We start from the raw sequence: 23,851 nt of genomic DNA on the forward strand, positions 1-23,851 counted from the left end.
CAATAACCGAACAAACCATCTTATGGAATGAAAATAACCGAACATGGGTGGATTGGGGTGTATTGAAGGGTATTAAATTCCCTCTATTTCAAATTTGAATACGAGGGAATTAACAAAGTCTAAGTGGGTACTGTGCGACACAAATATGGAAGAAATAGTGCTGCATGTCTTCTTTGGATGTCAATCCAGTAAGTTGTGTTGGCATTGGGTTGGTCTCACCTAGATTAGGTCTCTATCTTTTTTCAGCATGGTGATGCAAGCTGTTCGAACTAAAATTGAGCGCGGACGGTCCGGCCCTGAGGCCGGACGGTCCGCGGTCCGGACGGTCCGCGCCTGTGGGCCGGACGGTCCGCGCGTGCGCAGAACAGATTAGGGTTCCGAGTTTTGTGCTACGGTTGTTAGCTAAAATCATGGGATAAGCTCGGAAATTAGTTTGTAAAGGGTCCAGTCCCCCTCCTCTATAAATAGAGAGGTATACGGCCGATTTGTAATCATCAACAATCGAATCAATACAACTTTTACTCGCATTTTATCCTAGGAGTAGTTCTAGTCTAGTTTAGGTTTAGCCACTCGATCCCCAAATTCTCCGCCTCTCCTCGACTCTACGTCGATTAGAGGAGTCTAGGTCGGCCTGCCCGAGCCTAGACACCACCTAGGATCTCTCCTCCCCGACGGGGTCCCTCCCGGGAGCGAGATCCAGGCGCCGTCGGCGATCTTCCGCCGCCCCTGCGCACGCGCGGACCGTCCGGCCCTAGGGCGCGGACCGTCCGGCCGTCAGGCAGAAGTCCCAGCAGCGCACCAGGCCGCGGACCGTCCGCCCCCAGGCCGCGGACAGTCCGCCCTTGCGCAGAGAGCACCACCGCGCCTCGCACCAGGCCGCGGACCGTTCGGCCCCTGCGCGCGGACCGTCCGCCCCTGTGCAGAGGGCACCGCCACGGTTCTTGTTGAGTGTTTGGCGCTCCGAAAAGGCGTCAACATACTTTTGGCGACTCCGCTGGGGACAACACATATAGACCTATCAAATCGGCCCTCAATGGCCGGTTCAAAAGATAGCTCTGAGGTTTCCACCAGCAATATCATCACACCGACATGGGAAGCCTTGCCGGCTGAAGAACAACATCTGTTCGAGGAGCGCCAGGAGCAGCTGATCCAAGAAGCAAAGGCGAAGTTCCTGGCTGACTTCAAAGTGGACAGGAACAACAAAGTCGTTCGGCAACGGGCGACAGATCTGGCTTCGCTCCAACCTACTACGATTACCCCAAATGTAAGTAGCACCAACGAACTCCAATCTCTTAAAGCTTACATAGACGAACAGCGAGAACAGATGCAAAATATCATAGGGGTTATGCAAAACGATTGTAGGAGACTAGTACGTGCATTTGATAAATCTAGTATAGCAAATTTTCCTTCACACGAGGTTGAATTAGGAGATAATACACGTAATACATCGGCTAAAGGTTGTCACGACCAGTCACAACCCCCTTATGGGATGCCGATGGACACGTACCCTGAGCAAACGCAAATCGGCAGTAAACCAGCCGATCTACACATGTCCGGACCGTCCGCTCGCGAGCACGGACCGTCCGGGTCAGCCACAGCCGGGCCCATTTTTAATGAGTTACCTAGACACGCACCCGAGCCACCACATAGGGCACCGAATTTAAACTATCCAGTCGGACGGTCCGCATACAACGACGGACGGTCCGCATATAATCACGGACGGTCCAGGTACGTATCCGGACAGTCCGCGCATGAGTCTTTTGAGGGGGATTATTACCTGAATCCTCGCCCATCCCAACAACACTTCCCATCACATTATGCAATGCACCAGCCCATTAATTCAGGATCCAGAGCCCAGGAAAGCTTTCCGGCCCCACCTAGAAGGCCAGAAAGAAACGATCAAACATATGAGCCATATAGGGCAAATGGAAATGCACCACGTAGCTCAAACCAATGGGGGGAACGACAACATACTAACATGCAACCAACCCCACCTATGTTTGACCAGAGAGCTGGTGGTCTTGCACCGGCTGCCATTGATATAGTGAGGGAAGAAATAGCCGGGGCGTTTCGAGATAAGCTTGGAGTAAGCATGATCCCTGGGGGGCAATCATATCGGAAGCCTTATGACAGCCGATTTGATCACCACCCATACCCACAGGGAACCAGGATACCCGAGTTTGCAAAGTTTTCGGGTGACCAAGGAAAGAGCACGCGTGAGCACATAGGCCAGTTCCTAGCACAATTAGGAGAATTGGCCGACACCGAAGCATTCCGTGTGCGTTTATTTTCATCATCCTTAACAGGGACTGCATTCACATGGTATGCCACGCTCCCTCCTAATTCCGTTTTGTCATGGGGAGACTTAGAGCAAAAATTTCATGAACATTTCTTCTCTGGTGACTATGAGCTAGATTTAGTAGACTTAGTGACCCTACGACAAGAAAAGGATGAATCGGTTAGTGATTATATCTGGAGATTCCAGGATACGAGAAACCGATGCTTTCAAATTCATTTAACAGATAAACAACTGGCGGGAATAGCCTTTGATGGATTGCGCTATTATTTAAAAGAGAGATTAGAAGGCATCCAGTTCTTTACTCTAGCACAATTACATCAGAGAGCTTCGGCTTGTGAAAGCCGAAGCAAAGAACTAGTCAGAACGGTTCATCATAATGTCCCTATAGTAGAACACAATCAAAGTAGTTCGGACGATGAACCAAAGAAAGTTTACACTGCCGAAATAGTTTGGCCCGAGCAGGCCAAATCTTCGGCTTGCTCCTCCTTGCATTCAGTTCAAAAGGAACGACAGGGGGAGGTTAAGTTTACATTTAATGTCGGCAAATGTGATAAGATATTCGATGAATTACTAAAAATGGTAACATTAAAATTGATTATATCGTTCCACCTGCCGACGAACTAAAGCGTCGCGCATACTGCAAGTGGCACAACTCATTTTCCCATGCCACTAATGATTGTAATGTGTTCCGACGACAAATTCAATCGGCCATTAATGAGGGACGATTGAAATTTCAGGAGGACACGGAGCCCTTCCCAATGAATGTGATCGACTTTAATGGCAAAAAGGTCCTAATTCGGCCCAACACAGCCGATAAGGGCAAAGACAAAGAAGTCATCATCGGCAACGCACGGGAGGCCGATGGAAACAACAAAATTTCTTGCAGGAAAGTGATGGCCGAGAAGACTCCTGATGGAGGGGAGACACTGAAGGTAACCATCAGCGCTGGGGGGCAAGCACAGACAAGGGGGTATGCACGAGAACCCATACTACGCATCGCGGACGGTCCGGTGTCTAGGCGCGGACGGTCCGTAACATCACCGGACGGTCCGAAGTGTTCCGACGGACGGTCCGGCAACGTCGAAGAGCCGCGGCGACCACGTACCTTCAAACCACGACGACCAGAAATAGGTACGTGGAAAACTAACATGTTCAAGGCAACTGGTCGGTTGGTAAAATCTAGCCCGACCTTTGATCAATTATTGTCTAAATATGTGAAAAAGAAGGCTGGCTCTAGCGACCGGCCACCAAAGGGACCTCGCTTACCCACCCAGGTGCGACGACAGGTTAGGCCGATTGGACCACCACACCAATCGGAAAGGACGGGAGGTCATAATGTTCAATTAAGACCTAACGTACCTGCATGGACACCTCCACCACCATATCTACCTATGCCATATTCATACACATACATACCTCCACCATACGTCCCAAATCAAATGTGGGGCATGCCACCATACCCATTTAGGATGCCGCAGTACCCCGCTTGGGGCGCACCCCAAACATCTGTATTCAATAGGTTGACACCTCCAGTACAAGACCGATTGAGAGCCCCTCAATCTGGTCCACGAGCACAGGCCCAGCAAGATTGCCGAACAACTCGGCCCCAAAGGCTGACTAATCCGGCAGGGGGGCATACAGCTACAACCTCCAACAGTACGAAAAAGGGAGATGTCATTAAAATAGGAACGCCAGATGTCGTCGTACAACAAAATAACGAAGGGCCGATGATTTTTGGTGAATCGGCCAACACAAACAAAAAAGAAAGTACGACTGTCAATAAAATAGCTGATCCAAAATACTCCATGCCCCGATGGTGCCCATCGGGACTGACACGATCGCAAAAGCGAAAATTACAGCGCCTCAGAGCAAAGGAGAATCAGGGAAAAGAGGCAGAAAGAATATTCAATGACACGCATCCGCAGTATCCGCCACCGCAAAAGAGATGGAGACCAAAGGCCGTTGAGAAAAGTCAAACGGCCACAAAGATAGTAAATAAAACGACAACTGTGCATCTCTCTGCAGGTATGGTAGACTGTCCGGCTATAAAGGCCGGATCATCTGCACAGGACGCGGACCATCCGACCCCTGAGGCCGAACCATCCGCACTACACCAAGACACCTCCGACGACGTACCGACGCCCATGAAGGAAGACGACCTGCAAGGAGAAGACCTGGTCGACTACGGAGCTACGCCAGAACACTTAGAGAAATAGGAAGGCAAGGTGACGAATTGGTTAGGACCAGTATGACGCTCGGCGATGTTGGGACTGACAGTTCGATCAAATCTAAAGGGATCACGTCCGTTGAGTCAACCATCGAGACCAAGGCCACTGCGTACCATCCTAGTAAGTGGCAAGATGCTTAAGAAAACCGATGTGATAACATCGAGTTAGTTGCTTTTGGTTCGCTCAGCTCCACCAAAAGGCAGGGGGGCATATGTTCGAACTAAAATTGAGCGCGGACGGTCCGGCCCTGAGGCCGGACGGTCCGCGCCTGTGGGCCGGACGGTCCGCGCGTGCGCAGAACAGATTAGGGTTTCGAGTTTTGTGCTACGGTTGTTAGCTAAAATCATGGGATAAGCTCGGAAATTAGTTTGTAAAGGGTCCAGCCCCCCTCCTCTATAAATAGAGAGGTATACGGCCGATTTGTAATCATCAACAATCGAATCAATACAACTTTTACTCGCATTTTATCCTAGGAGTAGTTCTAGTCTAGTTTAGGTTTAGCCACTCGATCCCCAAATTCTCCGCCTCTCCTCGACTCTACGTCGATTAGAGGAGTCTAGGTCGGCCTGCCCGAGCCTAGACACCACCTAGGATCTCTCCTCCCCGACGGGGTCCCTCCCGGGAGCGAGATCCAGGCGCCGTCGGCGATCTTCCGCCGCCCCTGCGCACGCGCGGACCGTCCGGCCCTAGGGCGCGGACCGTCCGGCCGTCAGGCAGAAGTCCCAGCAGCGCACCAGGCCGCGGACAGTCCGCCCTTGCGCAGAGAGCACCACCGCGCCTCGCACCAGGCCGCGGACCGTCCGGCCCCTGCGCGCGGACCGTCCGCCCCTGTGCAGAGGGCACCGCCACGGTTCTTGTTGAGTGTTTGGCGCTCCGAAAAGGCGTCAACACAAGCATGAAAAGATTTAGCTTTCTTCATTCATGGGATTCTTTTATAACAGTAGCCTTGAAAACTTAGAAGCAACAGAATGCACAGTTTTCTTTTACAATAAACCCAGCATATCTTCTCACATAACTGGGATCTTTTTCCTAATTGTCTCTATGTCCAGGTCTTCTCTCTTTTTTGTTAACTTTTTAGCCTTTGTATTTGTACGAAGTATTTACATTTGATTTATGTATTTATATATTTATATATTTATAGATATAGCTGCTGACAGTAGGGGTTCCCCCCTCAAACAAAGATATCATTTTTCAAGCAATTGAGATCTTCACGTCATATTTTTACAAATTTCTTTAGAATTATTTCGGTGCTTCGATATGGATCTTGATTGAAGAAATGGACAAAAGAACCAATGCAAAAATTGCTCTATGTACAGTCTGAAGCTATCCTATACCTCTACAACAAAGAATTCAAAACAACGCAAACAATCATCTACAGCCACCCGTTCAATCTATTCCTCGTCACTACTTGAATCAGAATCTGCACTATCCTTCATGAAGTGCGCTGGCAGGTTTGGAAATCTTGGCATGACCCTCTTTCTTTTGCTATCTGCTTCGGGTGGTTTCTGAGCTGGTGCTGTTTGACCATCGGTCGCTGACGCTGTCGCTGCTGTTGTGGCCGCAGCCGCTGCCACAGCCGCCACGGTGGGGGCAGCAGCTGTGTTTGGCTGCGATGACGACGGCGCTGGTTTCTTCTGCTGCACTTTCCTCTTGATGTCCACACATGCCTGATCAACCATACCCAGGAAGTCCCTCACTACGATGAACAGCTGAAGGGGATGTGCGTTCCGTTCCTTGGTGGCACCGGCATGGTAGTACTCTGTTGTCTTCTGGACCAGCTCAAGTACTCTTTCCTGCTCCCCTCTTAGCGCCTTCAGCTCCTGTTCTGCAGCCCTGACAAATCCTCGCAGCCCCCGCGCAAATCCATCATCACTGCAGGTCTCCAAGAGTCTCTTGATCTCATTGAGTCGGCCGTCTAGAATGGCGCACTCGCTGACAACTGCGTCGTAGTCGACCAGTGCGGCCCTCTTCACGTTGGCGAACTCTGTGCTGAGACCTCCAACAATTGGTAGCCCCAGGTTCATGTATTCGCTCTGCCTTTCCTCCCGCGATGGCCCCTGGCTTGCGAAGCCTGCTGCCGAGCTGCCTCCCTCGTGGCCAGACCTCGCGAGACTGCCCGAGCGGCGGATGCTGTAGTTGCGATTGATGGCGAGCCGCTTACCCTCGGAGCGGACGACTTCCTCGACGACGAAGTGCAGCAACGTGGTGCTCCCATCAGTGCTCTTCACGTCAGAGAGCTTGCGGAGCGCCGTAAGGTTGAAGGCCTGAGCGTTGCCACGTGCCGTTCCGGCATTCATCCTGTTTCCCGCCTTGAGCACTGCCTCAAGCAGCTTAAAGAACAGGCCCTTTGTCCTCAGCTCCTGGCTCGCCAATTCCAACGTCCGAAGCGAGTGCTTGAGCTGCGCGACCTCCGCACCATAGTTCACCTTGAAAAGCAGCGCATTGACGCGCGCGATCGGATTGGGCACGTCGAGGAGGAGGCGGAGGAGGAAGGCCTCCGTGGGGGCGAGCCTGTCGGGGTCCCCGGAGAACCTCAAGATGGTGGACTCTTCTTCCTTGGAGATGTGGAGCCGCGAAAGCTTCTCCAGGACGTCAGTGCCGAGTTCTGTTTGCCCGTCACGGAGAGCGTCGATTATTTCATCCCGCCCCACCGTGAGGGACTTGAGGATGATGGAAATATTGTGTGACTTGCGCGGCTCGAGCAGGAATATTTGCTCCGGTGTGTTTGAGCGCCCGAGGCTGGCCGACGATTCGCCCGATTCCTTGTCTGAAGGTTTCGGCTTGCGGTTTGCTGCTGCAGTGCCGAAGAGAGCCTCGATGATGCCTTCGTCCAAGCTGGAAAGACACCATAATTTACACAGTAAGGAACTTGAGATGATATTCGATTTTGATCCATCACAAATAGGTGTTGGGGAATACTAGTAAATTCATGTGAAATTGCTCGTATCAAAGTTGCGGTAACTAATAGCTGACACAAGCTCGGATTCTTCAATCATGCAAAGAGATGCCGTGCCGTGACAACTGACAGGTGACTCCGACACAAATGAGCAGAGACAATTCGGTTAAATCTTAGACTGGGACTGCTTTATACCCTCGAATCCATGATTGCTTTCTAACAGGGTATAAAGTATCTCCGTCCCTGTCATGGTTTGTACAACAAAACTGTGACAGTAATGTTGTTGCCAGAGTTCTGGCGAAGCGTCTTTATCTGAGATAAATGGAAACATAGAAAACCAGTTCCCCAGCATTGGCCATTTTTTACAACAAAGCGAGTGTTTGTTTGAGATTATAATCTGTCCAGATTATATAATCCGAGTTGTTGTATTATATAATCTGGGCAGATTATAATCCTAAACAAACACCCCAAAAGTCTTACGTTTGATAAGCTTAAATTCGTAACTAAAAGATAGATCAGAGAAGCTGGGAATCTCCGCTACTCTATGCACCGGTTGATTCTGTCAAATAATAAATACTCATACTTGTTCAATGAAAAGTATGCTACACCAACTCGTATACTTGTTCCACGAAATCCCGCATACCCATTCCATTGATCATTTCTTAATCACGAAGCTCAAGCTAGATAGAGAACGCGTTTTAGATTAACAAAAAACTTGACATCTATCTTTGTCGCAGCATGTATGTAAAGTACTCTATATCCTAGAGCATAGTACGCGCACAAAAAGGCAACACAGCACCTGGATTTAGCATCCGATCGAGGATGCTGCGATGTCAGTCCACCGAAAAAGCGACAGCCATGGTTTGCCGATCCCATCGAGGGAACGTGCTCCTACCAAAATGCTATCGAAAAGCCCCTCAAATTTTACTGTTTACCTTTGTCTTTGCAGATTCTGGGGGATTCTTTTTTTCATGCCAACTCTAGTGAACCTGCGTGATTTCTCTCTCACGCTGCTGATAAAATTAGTCCAAGTAACAAAACGCAGTGTCTGATTGATTTGCATGGTACTCCCACATGAACTCGAACTCCAGGTCCTGAATGGCATCCGTCCGTCCCTATATCTTAGTAGTACTCAGCTACTCCGTCCGTCCCTATGTCTCAATACTGTGTTCCTACTGATCCCAGTGACATTTATGGTGTGCAAGCGTGCTCATGAAGCGCCTATGATGAAATTTTGACACCTATCTCCATCGTATAGTGGCACCTACTGTATCTCGATCGTATAGTGGCACCTACTGGACCTCGATCGTATAGTGGCAGTACTACAGTAAACAACAATGGAAATGAGAAGCGGTGTTAAATTCAGAGGGGACTTACTTGAATGAACCGCCGGTGATCTTGTCCCACACCATGGAGTGGTCGGTGGCCTGCACATTGACCTTGTCCCAATGCAACGGCTTAAGCTTCGCCTGCTGCTCGCCGGCACCGGATGGCATGCCCGGCGCTGTCGGCGGCCTAGAAGAGGACGTCGATGCCCCACCTTTTGGAGGAGGCGGAGGCGGACCTCCTTTCTTTCCTCCTGGTGGTGGCGGCGGCGGAGGGGACGGGCCTTTGGGCGGTGGCGGTGGAGGCGGGCCACCTCTGGGCGGTGGCGGCGGAGGTGGGCCGCCCTTCGGAGGTGGCGGTGGAGGTGGGCCCTTGGCCAGTGGTGGCGGCGGCGGCGGCGACGCGGCGGCTGGTTTTGGAGGTGGCGGTGGAGGCGACGCGACAGAGGCAGCAACCATGGGTGGCGCAGGTGGCGGGCTTGCTCTCCCAGGCGGCAGCGGCAGACCCGGCGAGGCGGCAGGCGCAGGCCGCGGAGTCGGGCGGGGCACGGAGCTGACAGCGACTGCCGGGGTCGGCGGCGGCGGACGCGCGGACACGGAGAAGGACGAGCTGGAGCCGGCGCTGGGCGGGTGCAGCGAGTCGTCGAACACAGCGGACGCGGAGTCGAGGGAGCCCGCCGGGATGAGCGGCTCCTGATCTATCCTGTTCCTCCTGGACCGTCGCGGCGGGGACGGCGGCGGCGACGACGACGGCTGGGGCTCCGGCCACATCTCCGCGCGCTGCTGCTGCTGCCGAAGCGGAGGCGGCTGCGGCGGGCGCCTGCTCCCAGTCCCCGTCGTAGGCGGCTTCTTCTCTCGGCCTCTGCCGCCGGCTTCGCCGTCCTTTTCGAACTCCCTCCAGTATATCGCGTCGAGGCCGTTCTCGTCCACCATGCCGAAGCCGCCCCCGCCCCGAGACGGCCGCGTCGGCTCCCTCTCCGACCGCTTCCCCGCGAAGGCGCCATCCAGAGGACGGCCAGGATACCCATTGCCGTCCCCGGCCGTCAGCTCCTTCCTCCTCCCGTGGCGGAGGAAGAGAAAGAAGGCGAGGCCCGAGACCGCGAAGCTGCTGAGCGCCGTGCTCACCACCGCCACCGCGATGTCGCTGCGCTTCACGGACGACGGCGGCGGCGGCGGCGAGGAGGGCGGGACGGTGACGGGGGACGGCGGCGGGGATACGGTCGGCGGCGGCGGGGTGGCGAAGGCCGGCGTGCGGGTGGAGGGGAACGTCGTGAGGATGTTTCGCTGCGGCTGCGCGGCCGCGAGCGGGGAGAGGGCCACGGCGACGGCGACGGCGAGCAGGAGGAGGGAGAGCGGGCACGGACGCGGCGCCATCGCCGTGACGAGGTGAGGTGGGGGGAGATGAGATGGAATGGAAATTTGACCGGGGGGGACGTGGTGGGCGTGACGCGCTGCTGCTGGGCTGCTGGCTACGTTATTGTTGGGCTGTTGGGTTTGGGTTGCGTTGCGTGTGGTGGTGTGTTGACCAATTGACTTGGCCGGCCTGCGGGCTTTGTGTGTTTGTTTACTCGGTCCCGCCGAGCCGGGACGACACGACGGCCGAGAAGACGCGTTGGTGGGGTTGGTGCCTGTGGAACGCAGGAGGGAGAGAGGAATGACCCCGGACCCGGCCGGAGCCAAGGCGGAACGGAAACTGCGCGGGCGGGCGCCGTTGCTTGGGGTTCTTCCGGTCGCTCCATTGGAACGCGTGTTGACATTGACACGGCGTGGTCCCATGTACATGAACCCAGGCGTCGGTTTTAGATGGAGAAAGGGGTCAAAAGGGGCATGTAATTTTCAGGACGAAAGCCCCTGCACCCCTCTCCGGATGTGGAAGTCGCGGCTCCCGGAGCGTCGCATTCCCAGTGTACTCCGGGGGCGGGGTGAAAGCTCCGAATTACACGACTCCCGGCTCGCCTACCTCCTGCTTCCACTCCCCGCCACAGATTGCTGGGATTGGTTTTTTAGGTCAAGACCAACTGATTGCGCGTTCGCCCAACGGCGCACCTTTCCTGCGCTGAGTGCGGGCCGCAGCAATTCCATTCCCTCTGCTGATTGCTCAAAACCCGAGCTGCTAGTGGATTTGGCTCGGCCGCACATGGCCGGTGGCCGGCGCGGCGGGGGTTGCGAGCCGCGTTTGTTGGATTCAGCTGCCAGCTCCAATGAGCTGGTGGTGGTACATCGCCGGCCACGGACACAACGCGTCCAAACTACAAAGCCCACATTAGCGGGCGCTGCTGCTGTGCTACTCCGGGTTTTTTTTACAGTTTGGAGCGAGAGGCTGATGGCTCGCGTGGCCGTCACTGGGGGCTTGCGTATGCCCGCCGAGAATCTGGTTGCCTGTCTGTCGCTCGGGTCTGCTCTCTCGCGTTCGGTGGCACGGCGAGTTGCTCGTGTGCCGTAGGCACAGCAGGCCCTGTCCAGCACGCGCACGGCTTCGTGTGAGCAATCCATCATGCATCACTAGAGTTGTCCTACACGCGGTGACGCGAGCAAAGACAGCTCCTCCTGGCTCCTGCTGCGTCATTGCTATTATAAATGACTGTTTCTTTGATTACTTTTGGATGTCCATACTGACGATAGCCATGGAATTGAATTGCATCTAATACTAAATCTGAATGGTAATTGAAATGGCCCTCGATCCAATACAAATGTTTGGACGACACGTGAAACTGCATAGAGGAATTGATAAAGTAATTTGTTTTTCCACGCTGTTTCGATGACTTACCTGGGAATTGGGAGACGAGGACAAATTCTACCCAAATCTGAGGGTCAGTGCTTGGTATTGGAAGCAAGGGGCTAGAGGTGGGCATTTTAAAACCGAACCCGAAACGAACCCGAATAGACTGAATTGTCGGTCTATTCGGGTTTTCGAGTTCGGGTTCAGTTCATATATGTACTATATTTCGGGGTATGGGTTCGGGTTCGGTTCCTAACCTTTAAAACCCGAATAGACCTAATAACCCGAAATATAAAAAAGCTCTTAATATGTGATAGTATTATAGTATGATTTATGAACTTATTAGCTAGAAATAATGATATCATCTTAACAATAGTATATATATCTTTGTATGCTAATTTTTATAGTCACTTGTTGTAGTAATAGTATTTTCAATTAATTATTCATTGTATATATTTTAACAAAATATACTAGTCTCTCTATAATTTGGGTATATTCGGTGGACTGAATAGACCGAACCGAAATTGTGAGTCTATTCGGGTCCGGTTCCTAAAATATTTTTGAAAATTTCGGTTCTCACTTTTTAGAACTCGAAATTTCACAAACCCGAATAGACCGAACCGAATTACCCTAATAGACCGAATGCCCAGCCCTACAAGGGGCGGCCACGTATGGTGTAAATAGCTTGCGGAATCGATGTACATTTCCATTTCTGAATTCCCGTGCTGACCAAACACCAATATCCGCGGAGACAAATACCAACTCCGAATTCTACGCTCCAATATTGAGATCCAAATGGGATGTTGCACTCATCACCCAAAAAATGATATTAGTAGCTCCATCGCCCAAGACTAGTTCGTTGACTTCCTAGACAATTCCACGAAACGATTGTTTAGTGTCTCGTGTACCTACTCAAAAAGATTGGTGTGTGAACGACGCTGGTTGTATGTGTTCCTTCGTTTTGAGCATTGTCTTGCGAACGGGAAGGTTTAGGTAGCAAATATATATAACACCCTACATTAGATTGATGAATGTAAATATAAAGAAATTACGTGTTTAGACATATATCGGTATCTCTCCCTTTCCTTTTGGTTCTGGTGAGAGTTCTAAACTCGTGGTCCCTAGTTCACCTCTATTTACCGTACCTTTTGTGAACCTAAGTACCCCTCGTCTAAGAGATTCTATCCAAAACGGAGAGATCGAGATCGATCTTTCTCTATGCTGATCTATTCCTTTATTTTAGAGGTCAAGAAAGGGCAGAGTAATACATGGCTGAGTAATACATGGTTGTGGGTCATAGGCTCAACTATTTATATCTTGTCTTAGATGTGGAGTTATACTCGTGCACACCTTGGACATGCCATAGTGTTGAGCTCGTCATGGTAAAAGGATAGATACATCATATCAGAGTGACAAGTATTGGATACCATGCCGACGGGTACAACATAGTTGGTAAACGACATAGTTGCTTGCACTTTAACTCCCACTCTTGGCCAAGTCTTCAGTGTACCCGCTCGTGCACACCAGACTAAATTATGCTCGGCTGAAAAACTCGAATGTGTGTGTATTGGTTGACACATCCCATGGCACATTCGATGCCAGCACCGGGAGCACAACTCTATCTCTATGCAAGTGTGCTAACTCTCAAATATTTCAGATAGAATATTTTTCACAAAAAACACTTGCTTCCTATGTGTGTCACTATGACTAAATGCACATGCATATAGCTCCAACACTCTATTACATCTTGACTAGTAAAACAAAACACATAGCTTATACATTTTCCTTAAGCCCAATAGCCCATACATTTTGTTTTTCTCTTCTTTTTCAAAAATTGAGCACTTGACCATCACTTGTGGCCACCTCTCATCATCTCGAGGAGTGCCATCATTGATCAATCTTGGTGTGGGCTTAACCTATCACAATCACAACACTAGAGTAGAGGTTAGTTGATCAAAATCACACAAAGGGCTTTCAATCTACCTCTTTTTGATAATTAATGGAATTCAGCCAAAGATAGAAATGAAGTTTAAATTCGAAGCTAGTATCATCTTACACAAGCACAAGCTAGTAACTTGGTTTTGGGTGTGTGTTGTTTACCCAAGCACTTTGAATACTTGTGAATATTTGGATAAGTTTCACAAACCCGATTTAATTTTATTAGCTCCCCTTCCATATGTGTTAGTGTCATATATGTTGGATAAGAGTTGTGGGAGAGGCAATTCTACCTAATGATGCTAAGGCTATGGCCAACATTCTTTGCATATGGCCGAACAAAACATTGTTATGCATTGTACATTGCATTATTTAGAGTGGAGCTTAAAATATGAGATGTGATAAGTAACACTGTTGGAGGTAGCCTAAAATGGATAAAAATAATCCTTTATAGTGTGTACCACTTGAAATACTACATAGAAATATTCTTAGAATCATATCTACTTAGACATTAAAGACACTAGAAACCTAATGAGATCAACATTATAGGCAAGTTTCTAGTAGCACTGGAAAAAGAAAAATACATGTATAGCTTTATGTCTAGCATACACCACTCAAACAAGCAAGATACCACTTTACGAAAACTTTGGTGCCGGATCATTTCTTTTCAAAACTGAACATACTCTTATATTGGTTGTGATCTCCATTATTTGCTAACCAAGTTTCACTATATACAATTGTAAGATAACAAGTCATGTAAACATTGTACTATTAGATTCATTACATGTCTCAATAATTAAGACACCTCAAACACGTACGCCACACACTTCAACTAGTAGTGAATAAAAACTTGGTTTTTGTTACGAAACCAAATCTGACGCACACTCGATTAGCCCATATTTGCTTTGTATCGCAGCATCCAGCCCAATTTATCTGCGTGGTCAACTGGGCCAGTGTTATGCTTGAGAGGATACGTCTGGTCGGCACTCTGGGCCAGGTTTAGAAGGAAAAAGGCCATTTTGTTCACGTCAAGTGGGAGAAAAGGCCGTAGGGTAGGGACGCTGTGGGCCGGGCCGCCAGATAGCTGCTGCAGCTACAAAACACACGCAGTTTTTGTCCAAATGACCAAACAAAAACATGCTTTCCAGGCCCAGCTGATGCCATCCCCTTGTGAATCGCTTTTGCCTTTCTGTCCAGCCCATGAGCATCGCCATCCCCCCTCTTGCTGCTGCCGCTGCTGCAGTAAAGGCAAAAGTGTTGAGAAACCCTAATGAAGGGTTATGTGGGCAAATACCGAATATGCCCCTGAGGGCGATCACGTCTCTATATATAGAACCTGTACCCCTCATATGGAACAGAGATGAGAAAGAGGCCAGAGGCCCAACCCTATATCTTGTGTCCCGTGTGTTTCTTCTGTCGTGATTACGGGAAGGGAGACGGGTCTTCTACAGCTTCTTGCGCCTCTACTGCTGACGGGAGGGAAAGGAGCAGATCTGGTGATCTGCGGTAACGTAGTTCTCAACACGTTATCAGCACGCTCTACCTCGACGTTACTGCGGGATCAGATCTGCATCAACTCTCCGTCAATCCGGCAGGTCTCCGGCCTAGCCGAACTGTCCTACGCGACAGATTTCGATTCCTCTACACAATCGAATGGTACGTCCTTCTAATTATATTTGATCTGCTTGTTCGATGGAGAAGAACATGCGACAGCGGCTTTGGTCGCGCGCTACGTGAATCGTCCTGACAGACCCCTCGACGCCAGTAGACACTACCCTGCCATACGCGCCGCGCCCTGGAGCAGCCTGTAGATGCTCACTAGCGTGTCCTCTTGTCGAATGTGAGGGCCACCGCCCGCGCGGCGCTCGCCAGAGTAGAGCCGGTGGCACGGGTCACGTATGGTCCCGTAGGTTGCACCACCTCGTACGCCCGCTGCTACGATCTATGGGTGAGCAAGCTATGAGTGCGGACCCGTTACCAAGCTGCACGATCACCGGTCTTGAGCCCTCCCTCTCAACCCATGCTCCCTGGCAGCTACGGCCTGCAGCCGAACGCCCGAGCTCACGCGCAGCCTTCAGCCAACACGAATGTCATCATGAACTGGCAGCCTGCATGCCTTCAGGTAGCATGCAACCCGTTCTCCCCTGCTTGATCGAATCGCTTGGTCGGGCTCCTTGCCGTGCATGACGGACGACATTGCTCTTTTCTGTGGCTGTGGACTCGTGGCTGTGACTTGTGAGCCAACGGCCTAATCACTTCCGGTCAAAGCGGCACAAAAAGAGAGAGCAGCACGTGGCTTCTCAACTTGGTTGAGTCAAAAAAAAAAAAAACAGAATGAGTCGTACTGAGAAGAAAAGGGAAAATAAAATTCCTAATTGGATGGCTGCATGCTTGCATGCGTTCAACAGTTTTGCAATTTGTGCGTATGAAGAAAAAAATCGGTGTATTTTTTTAAACGCACACGACTAAGCTATCAGAAAATAAACAGAAAGAATAAAACATTTTATGTTTCAGATTCCACTTTAATTAATTATTTCCAGCAGTAAATAATTAGTAGAAAAGTATATGTTTAAATATGAAAATACATTTTACACCTGATATGTTATGTTCATGCATTAATTTTTGTGTTTATATTTCTATTTTTATTTCCCGTAGTAAATAATTAGCAGAAAAATATAAAATACATGTGAATGCTATGTTGCGTATTTTTATATCGCTATAAATATTTGAGTTGCGTTGAGCTTTTGGACTCACGTCGAGCGATTAAATTGTATAATTGGTACTCAGACACGCCAATCAGGTTGCGTTGGTAATCAACTGAGTTATGACATTAGCTGAATATTGACTGCGCCCTGGCAACACGACGCAATATTTGTGTCGTTCGAACTTGGTTGCGTCATGTGATTGCTATGTCGCGCTCTCCATTAATCGGATCACTCCCGTTGAGTCAGACCGCCATCGCTGAGTCGCGCATTTTTCGCATGCCCTGTAGGCACTGTCTGTCTGCCGTGATCATCGAGCCACAATTGCGCCTGTTGTGCACGTTATGTTGACTTATCGTGTACCCCGATTACCGAGCCATAATTGTGTATGTTGCGCTTATTATGAAGGCTTGTTGTGTTGTCGTAGCCCTGATGGCCGCACACGCGTTGACACCAGACACTAGAGCTTGTATTCGCGTGGATTGTGGTGGGTTGTTCAAGCCCCTGAAGTCAATACGCAACCTTCTTAAACAATTTTATTTGGCTCTATATTTTATTTGACTGTGTTGTGTGGCATCATATTTATATATCGCCAAGTGGCCATAACAACTATATCAAGCTCTATAGTGCTTGGAAATCTGGGAAATTAAATTGAAATACAATGAAACACAGATAAGTTAATTATCTGTTCTCCACTCATGCATAAAGTTTTTACCTGAAGTAACCCGAAGAAATATAATACAATGCATGAAAGCCTTTTTGGCACAGAAAACATCACAAATTGGGATTTTATTAGTAAGCAATAAGACCTTATCAGATGAGTACATGCTAGAATCTCAGTCATACATTGCTCAACCAGATGTTGGCACATTGCTATTTGTCGCTGAACGGCATGAAGCGAACTTTGAGATAAATGGCTAGTACCTTAGCAACACGAAGTTGCGAGTACATCGAAAGGTAATTCTGAGAATTTTTTTCACTATGTTGGTGTGAAAACCATAGTGTGTTCCCGTCGAACCACTTTACTCGTTCTATCTAGAACCTCTATGCTTATGTCGCATACATCTCTCGGAATTGTAAATACTTATAGTCACTGAATTGACTCGGGATAGTCCTTTAACAAGTTTGGTATACACTATAAACTAAATGGTAAAGGTCGGACCTGAATGGACACATACCTTGGGTTTATGTAGCCGAACTACACTGAATTCCACCCTTTGGCATGATTACCATTATCTACCTCTGATCTACCAGAAGTAAGAAGAGTAGACAAATAACTATAAAATCCCACATCACCACAGAGCTTGAAGCTAAATTAGACATTAACATGTTCTTGGTCCTCGGATCCAGAAGAGTCATATGTCTTGACCACTAGACTACTAGTGATGGTAATTTGTGATAGAAATATGAAGATCTTATGGAGACCAGATGTATTCTCCCTTGTCTTGATGACTCCTTCGTATGAGATCAGTATTATCTGTTGTTGAAGACTAGTCCCAGACGAATATTGGTATTCTTTTGCTCTTGCCAAGCAGTTATCTCCATTTGCTTTGTCGAAAGCTTAGGAATCAGATGTTTTTTCCCAGATAAAAGGAATTCTTGGTCTTGACTGTTCTATTCCAAAGCTTCTCTTTTTGCTGAACAATGAAGAGATCGAAATAATGCTATATAGAACAATTTGGTATATAATATGAGGAGAAATATTTGCCCTGCTGGCAATACCACAAATAATTAATTATTGTTATAAGTTCTCTCTCAAAATTATAATACCTAAAAATGTTGCATAAATCGATACCCAATTTCAGAATGGTATGAGTAATTGGGTAACCCATGGGCAATGATAAAAACGAGTTGGACTATACATCTCTGCATATAAAAATCTCTGCTTGGCAGCATTGGCCTGATGCCGTGCACTTTACCACCATTATATATGCGCAAATTCTCCTATGTGCTTGAAAGCACAATGCAACCAATGAATGTTCTTGTGAGCGCTAGACCTGATGGTCATTGTCCTTATTGATCTGAAGTCAACTACTTGCTCCAAACGACAAATGGTGTGCATGAGCCCTAAAGTTTTTTGTTTTTATGACTAACATATTGTTGCGCGTATCAGTCTAAATCCTGATGATTAACTATATATTTGGTGATAATAACAGTAAGTTTGCAGAATTGTAACCATGAAGCAACTTGTTGTTGCGTGTCTCGCTGGATGTTGAGACTAACCCTTCATGTTGAAGGACAAATATGTAGTATTCATGCCACTACACTAATCTAAGTCCAAAGCTCACTGCATAAAACCCCTATCTGTAATGTGCGTAAGATTTCCCAAATAAATCACCACAATAGCATGCATTGCCCACAACTGGATGATTGTGGTTGGGGATTTTATCTGTATGCTTTTAAAACATCTCGGCATTAGGGGGAGGAATGCCCATATAGTGTAATGCCTTAATATTCTATAAAACGCACAAAAGCTAAACTGAACCTGTCGTTCAGTGTGTACTCCTGTGTATATGGAGTTTGCCAGAAATCGTTGAGGAGTAACCATATTGGTCTGAATGCTTCTACCTGATGTAGATGTGGATATACCCGGGATTAATATCATATCCACATTTGACTTATTGGTATTTGATCTATTCTCGGGGACGCCTGCGAATATGATCCATCAGCCTTAGTCAAAGCATATGTTCTGATTGCAGATTCACGTGGTCTGTGATAACTCTCCTTCGATTAATTCACCCTGATGATGATTTGCCTCACGAAGAGGTTCATCTTGATAACGAAATTCCTAGCAATGCGCGCAATATCATTGTGCTGGGAATAGGGAACAATGCATCTTTCGTTTTGGGAAATGACGAAGATCATTATTAAATGTGGGAGACAAATATGTCGACACTTATCTTACCTCTCTAGATTGTAAAGGGATCCAAAACAAAGTCCTAGGCATGAGTGCTTTAAGCTCTCTTATCGGGTCATTGATAAATGCAATCGAGGCTGAACCAATAATCACAAAATGAAAGTCGCGAGCTTGAAGTTCGGACATTTATGGGCACTATTGAAATAATGTGTGGTGAATGCGATGGTTCAAGTGGTCTTGTGAGAGACCCATCCCACATATGTGTTGAATAAACACTGTTCCGCTATGTAATATATCTGGCAAATGGCATGAATTAAAATATGCAGTTAATAGGATTCTGAAGATCCGTCATGAGATCCTAGGAGGACTCATATATTTGAATTATAAATATGCAACATATAAATCTCATACTGAATAATACATTCCTGATGAATGATCACTCTCCTATGTAGGGAGAATATCTCGTAGTTGAGACTATCGTTCCGAGATGGAACCTATCCAGAAGAAACAAAGTCTGTATTGAACACCAAAGTTTGATAATCCCTATAAAGGGATAAAGACCCATACAGACCCGAAAAGGAATAAGATGAGGTACCAAAGGACTTCAAGTTCACCGAATAAGCACATGTGCATTCCATGAGTTTTACTCATGGTAATTTCCACTAGATGTGGAATTACGGTATCCTCTAAAGCCCTGATGGCAGAAACCTATAAGTTTTAGGTGTTACTGGCAAAGTATCCCCATTGTGCCAGAATGACAGACTATAACAATATATCTGATCGATGAAAAATCTCTGGTGGATTACGATCTTTGATGGACTTTTGTTACACCATCATAGATGTTGCAAAGGATGAACGCCTGGAGCGATGTGTCATATTTAGAATATGTACTATTGCAACTATATTATCCCCTAAGTCCTATTGAAGGACATATTATTTGCTTTGCACAACTATGTATAAATTGTGGTGTAAGATAGAAATTGATAGCACCCCAACCTCATTCATTCTCGTTATTCCAGATGAACAATGAGAAATATATCTTGAAGAATATGCTTGAGTTATGAGGGATAACGACTTTGACAGATGTCATCGTCAGGGGGAGCGAATGCTTATATTGATCACAATCGTGAGACAATAAATGTCATATTCTATGCCCTGAAGGCGTGATCTTGATGATCAATATGTGAACCTTTATGGAACTTTCTATCAAATATATAGATCCAGTCGATCGAACACCATCAGTTAAAGTGGCTTATTTATATTAATACGTGCACTTACCTCGTATATCCTAGAAGTGAGTAGAGGTAAAGTTCCTGAAATAGTCCTTGCAAGGATATGCAATCCGTTTGCTAAATCTTTATGTGCATATACTTCCAGAAGAAGATGTTTTGCCTTATTGATACGGTTTTGCAAGGATCAGGGGGAGCATATTTCTAAATTTAGCCCTTGTAGAAGATTCGATGGAATCATGATCCAGAAGATCAAAATATGTCCCGATGACAGTTGTACTCTTTTTCCTTGGTGAGTTTTCCTGAAGTTTCTCACATGAGGTTTTTAACGAGGCAACAAAGTGCAAATGCAATATGCGTCACCATGCGCTCTTTCTCCGTATTTTCCCATTGGGTTTTTTGGGAGTTTTAATGAGGCATGTGTTGGTCGCGGTATTCGCCCAAGGGGGAGTGTTGAGAAACCCTAATGAAGGGTTATGTGGGCAAATACCGAATATGCCCCTGAGGGCGATCACGTCTCTATATATAGAACCTGTACCCCTCATATGGAACAGAGATGAGAAAGAGGCCAGAGGCCCAACCCTATATCTTGTGTCCCGTGTGTTTCTTCTGTCGTGCTTACGGGAAGGGAGACGGGTCTTCTACAGCTTCTTGCGCCTCTACTGCTGACGGGAGGGAAAGGAGCAGATCTGGTGATCTGCGGTAACGTAGTTCTCAACAAAAAGAACGCCATTTCCTTTTGGACAAAGGACACCTGTGTTCGGTTTGGATCTGCTGCCTCTGCTCTTGTTTTCTTCTCACGAGGGATGCCACGTTAACTTCCTTTCCATGGGGGTTTCAGCTTCGCCAAACTCCATGCCTCGATTCTTTACCGATCATTGTGCCTAGCTTTTATTCCTCGAATCGTGTGAGCTCGATCGGTTCGGCAGGACCAGCCTTGCAACGCGACGCGAGGCTTGCATCTGTGACTGTTCCACAAGCTTAGGAGCCAAGCAAGGGTGGCCTCGTCCTCTACCCCAAGTATCTGATGCCTTGGAGTAGACTGCTAGACTTGGTACTCTTCTTTGATCGGCCCGTGTCATTTACTAGCTGTTTTATTCTCTGTGATAGCACCCCTGCGTCATGGAAGAGGAAGACTGACAACTAGTTTCCTGCACCGCACTTCAAAAGTCTTCAGATCCTGCTAACTGCTGGTGCAACGAACGCCGTCGAATGTCATTTTTATTGGACGGGCGGCCGGCCGTGCTCCTTCCTAACCCGGACCTGTGATATTCCTTTCGTACTGGGAGTAAGCTTACCTGCACGCATCTTGGTGACCTGCCGAGCTGTCATATTCGTGTTCGTTGCTTAACCAAACCTGCTAATCAATGTCAGCCCCAGTGACGCGTGGAAATCATTGCGAGATATTCCCAAGGTTTTACACTTGGATTGGTGCATAGCCCCACCATTTTGTTTGTCCTTACCTTTGATCATTGATGACAGCGAGATTTTTTTTAAAAAAAATTATCATTGACGTCGAGAAGTAGTAGTTGAGAGCTGTTAGGACGAGGACCGGTGCTTTAAGCCTTTAACCATTTTCTATTTTTTTTTTTAAAATACACGACCACGACTGCACGCGAGTAATACGGGACATGTATTAATAGAGAAGGAGAGCCATTTTTATGCCACGCGCACGATAATGGAACTCAGGTGCGTTTGGAGTTTATTTAGCTCGGAATTTGCCCCGATTCGTGCTGAAATCCAGCGATTTTAATGAAATATCTGCAAAACTCTCACCGTTAAACTACCCTCGCGCTTAGTCAGGACCTTAACCTGATGCCGGTGTTGACGACGTTTGTCGTTACGGTGTTGTTGCCTTGACGTCGATCGCCATTATTAGAATAACAAAGATAGGAGCTGAGCTTCGGTGGCCACGGCTGCTCAATGGCTCGTGGTGGTTGGCTTTTAGGTGCCATGTGTTAAGTCATCTATCCAAGGATCACTAAATCGGTCGATAAATCCAGCTAACCGGCCGATTAATTGGTAACAGTCTTGTTGGTTTGGCCGTATCATCGGTTTACCCATTTAAATTTAGAATATTTTATAAATTCTGAACAAATTCGATGTCAATTTTTTATAAATACTATGAATTGTTTTAATACTTTCATTGAAACCAAATTTGAAAACACGATACGAATTTCAAACTAAAAATCAAACAAGTTTTAAAAAAATCAATCGATTTTACCAATTAGCCGCTGATTAATCGATCCCAGGTAGAGATAACCTGGTGGCCTCTAGTAGCTAGGTTTTGAGGATTTCCTTCCTTTTAACTTCAAATATTTTAACTTGTGATAAGATTTTGGTCATCTTTTGTTAAACTTTGCGACCTCAATGTCCTTTATTTGCCAAATGTCAAGTGGTTCGGTTTCTTCACACGTTCTACTGTTTTATCAATTCAATGACCGATTTATCGATCTTATCAGCCGAATAATCGGTTTCGTCTCGTTTCAATTCAAAAATTGGTTTGGATGTAGGTTTGGCCGGTTTCTACCGATTTATCTGGATTTATCAATGACCGATTTATCGGTCTTATATGCCAGTTTCGAGCCGTTTCAATTCAAAAATTGGTTTGGATGTGAATTTGGCCGGTTTCTACCGATTTATCGCGATTAATTGGATACCAGTCCCGACCGGTTTTTAGAAGGGAACCGGTTTTGTGAACTTTGTATCTATCACATCATCTCGTAAGGATAGTCACTAGAAAAACATAAGAATAGATAGTATATCTTTAGGATTTTATTAGATCATCATATGAGAGTCGAAGTACGACGACGACTCTAGAGTAGAGGCGACAACTTTTTCTTCACTAATCTCGTAGAGATTAGGTCGCTTGGTGTGTACAGATGAGGTGATACCAACGAATGTGAGTTCTCGTGTTGTCACATTCTCTATTATTCACGTAATCACGTGGTGTAAAGGAGGACCGCAAACAACAGGTTGCTGCATCCCCGATCAGGGTGAGATTGTAGTGTCCGGCTCGATCACCTGATGGGTCAAATGAGATCAATCCAATTTTGTTCTACATTGTCTCATGTGTTCAGCACCATTTTTGACCTAACGGACGTATCATCCCTGAATTGTCCGCCATGGCGGCGCGATCAGTCCACGCGTGCGCAAAATCAGTTATGTTTTCTCGTTTTTGCGAGATTTGTTAGTAAACTCCACGTGATTAACTCGGTAACCGATTTGTAAGGGGTTCAAACCTCGACCTTTATATAGATGAAAAGCGGTACAACTGATTGAGCCCCCACAATCGATCCAATCAAACATACTTAACAAATTTATCTTATTTGCATTGTTCTTTCCATTCCTTAGGAATATGAGTAATCTATCCTTAGTTTAGCTTTAGTATTAGTCTTCCTCGACCTATTTCTTCATCTCTATTCGTCCCGGCGTCGTCTAGAGACGTCTTGGGTGGCTTAACGACCCTAAGACACACCTAGGATGTCTCCTCTCCGACGGGGTCCCTCCTTGGAGGCGAGATATGAGTTTCCTACGAAGAAGACCTATGCGCCAGTCACAGACCATCCGAAAGCGTGTAGGGAGGAAACAACTCCTGCACCAAGGTCGCGGACCGTTCGATTCTATGCCGCGGACCGTCCGCGCTCCCGTAGAGAGCACC

General features: G+C 47.4%; 1 protein-coding gene across 1 annotated transcript; it reads right to left on the reverse strand.

Moving 5' to 3' along the window:
- Positions 1 to 5,711: 5,711 nt before the first annotated feature.
- On the reverse strand, positions 5,712 to 10,720 carry LOC103627700 (formin-like protein 16). The gene is made up of 2 exons (XM_008647999.4): positions 8,801 to 10,720; positions 5,712 to 7,362 (listed from the first exon to the last, which is right to left on the reverse strand). Exons 1-2 carry the CDS (start codon positions 10,528 to 10,530, stop codon positions 5,919 to 5,921), a joined length of 3,174 nt encoding a protein of 1,057 aa, XP_008646221.2. The 5' UTR covers positions 10,531 to 10,720; the 3' UTR covers positions 5,712 to 5,918.
- Between the last annotated feature and the right edge of the window lie 13,131 nt (positions 10,721 to 23,851).

The sequence above is a fragment of the Zea mays genome, chromosome 5 (assembly GCF_902167145.1).
Source record: "Zea mays cultivar B73 chromosome 5, Zm-B73-REFERENCE-NAM-5.0, whole genome shotgun sequence".
Lineage (NCBI taxonomy): Eukaryota > Viridiplantae > Streptophyta > Magnoliopsida > Poales > Poaceae > Zea > Zea mays.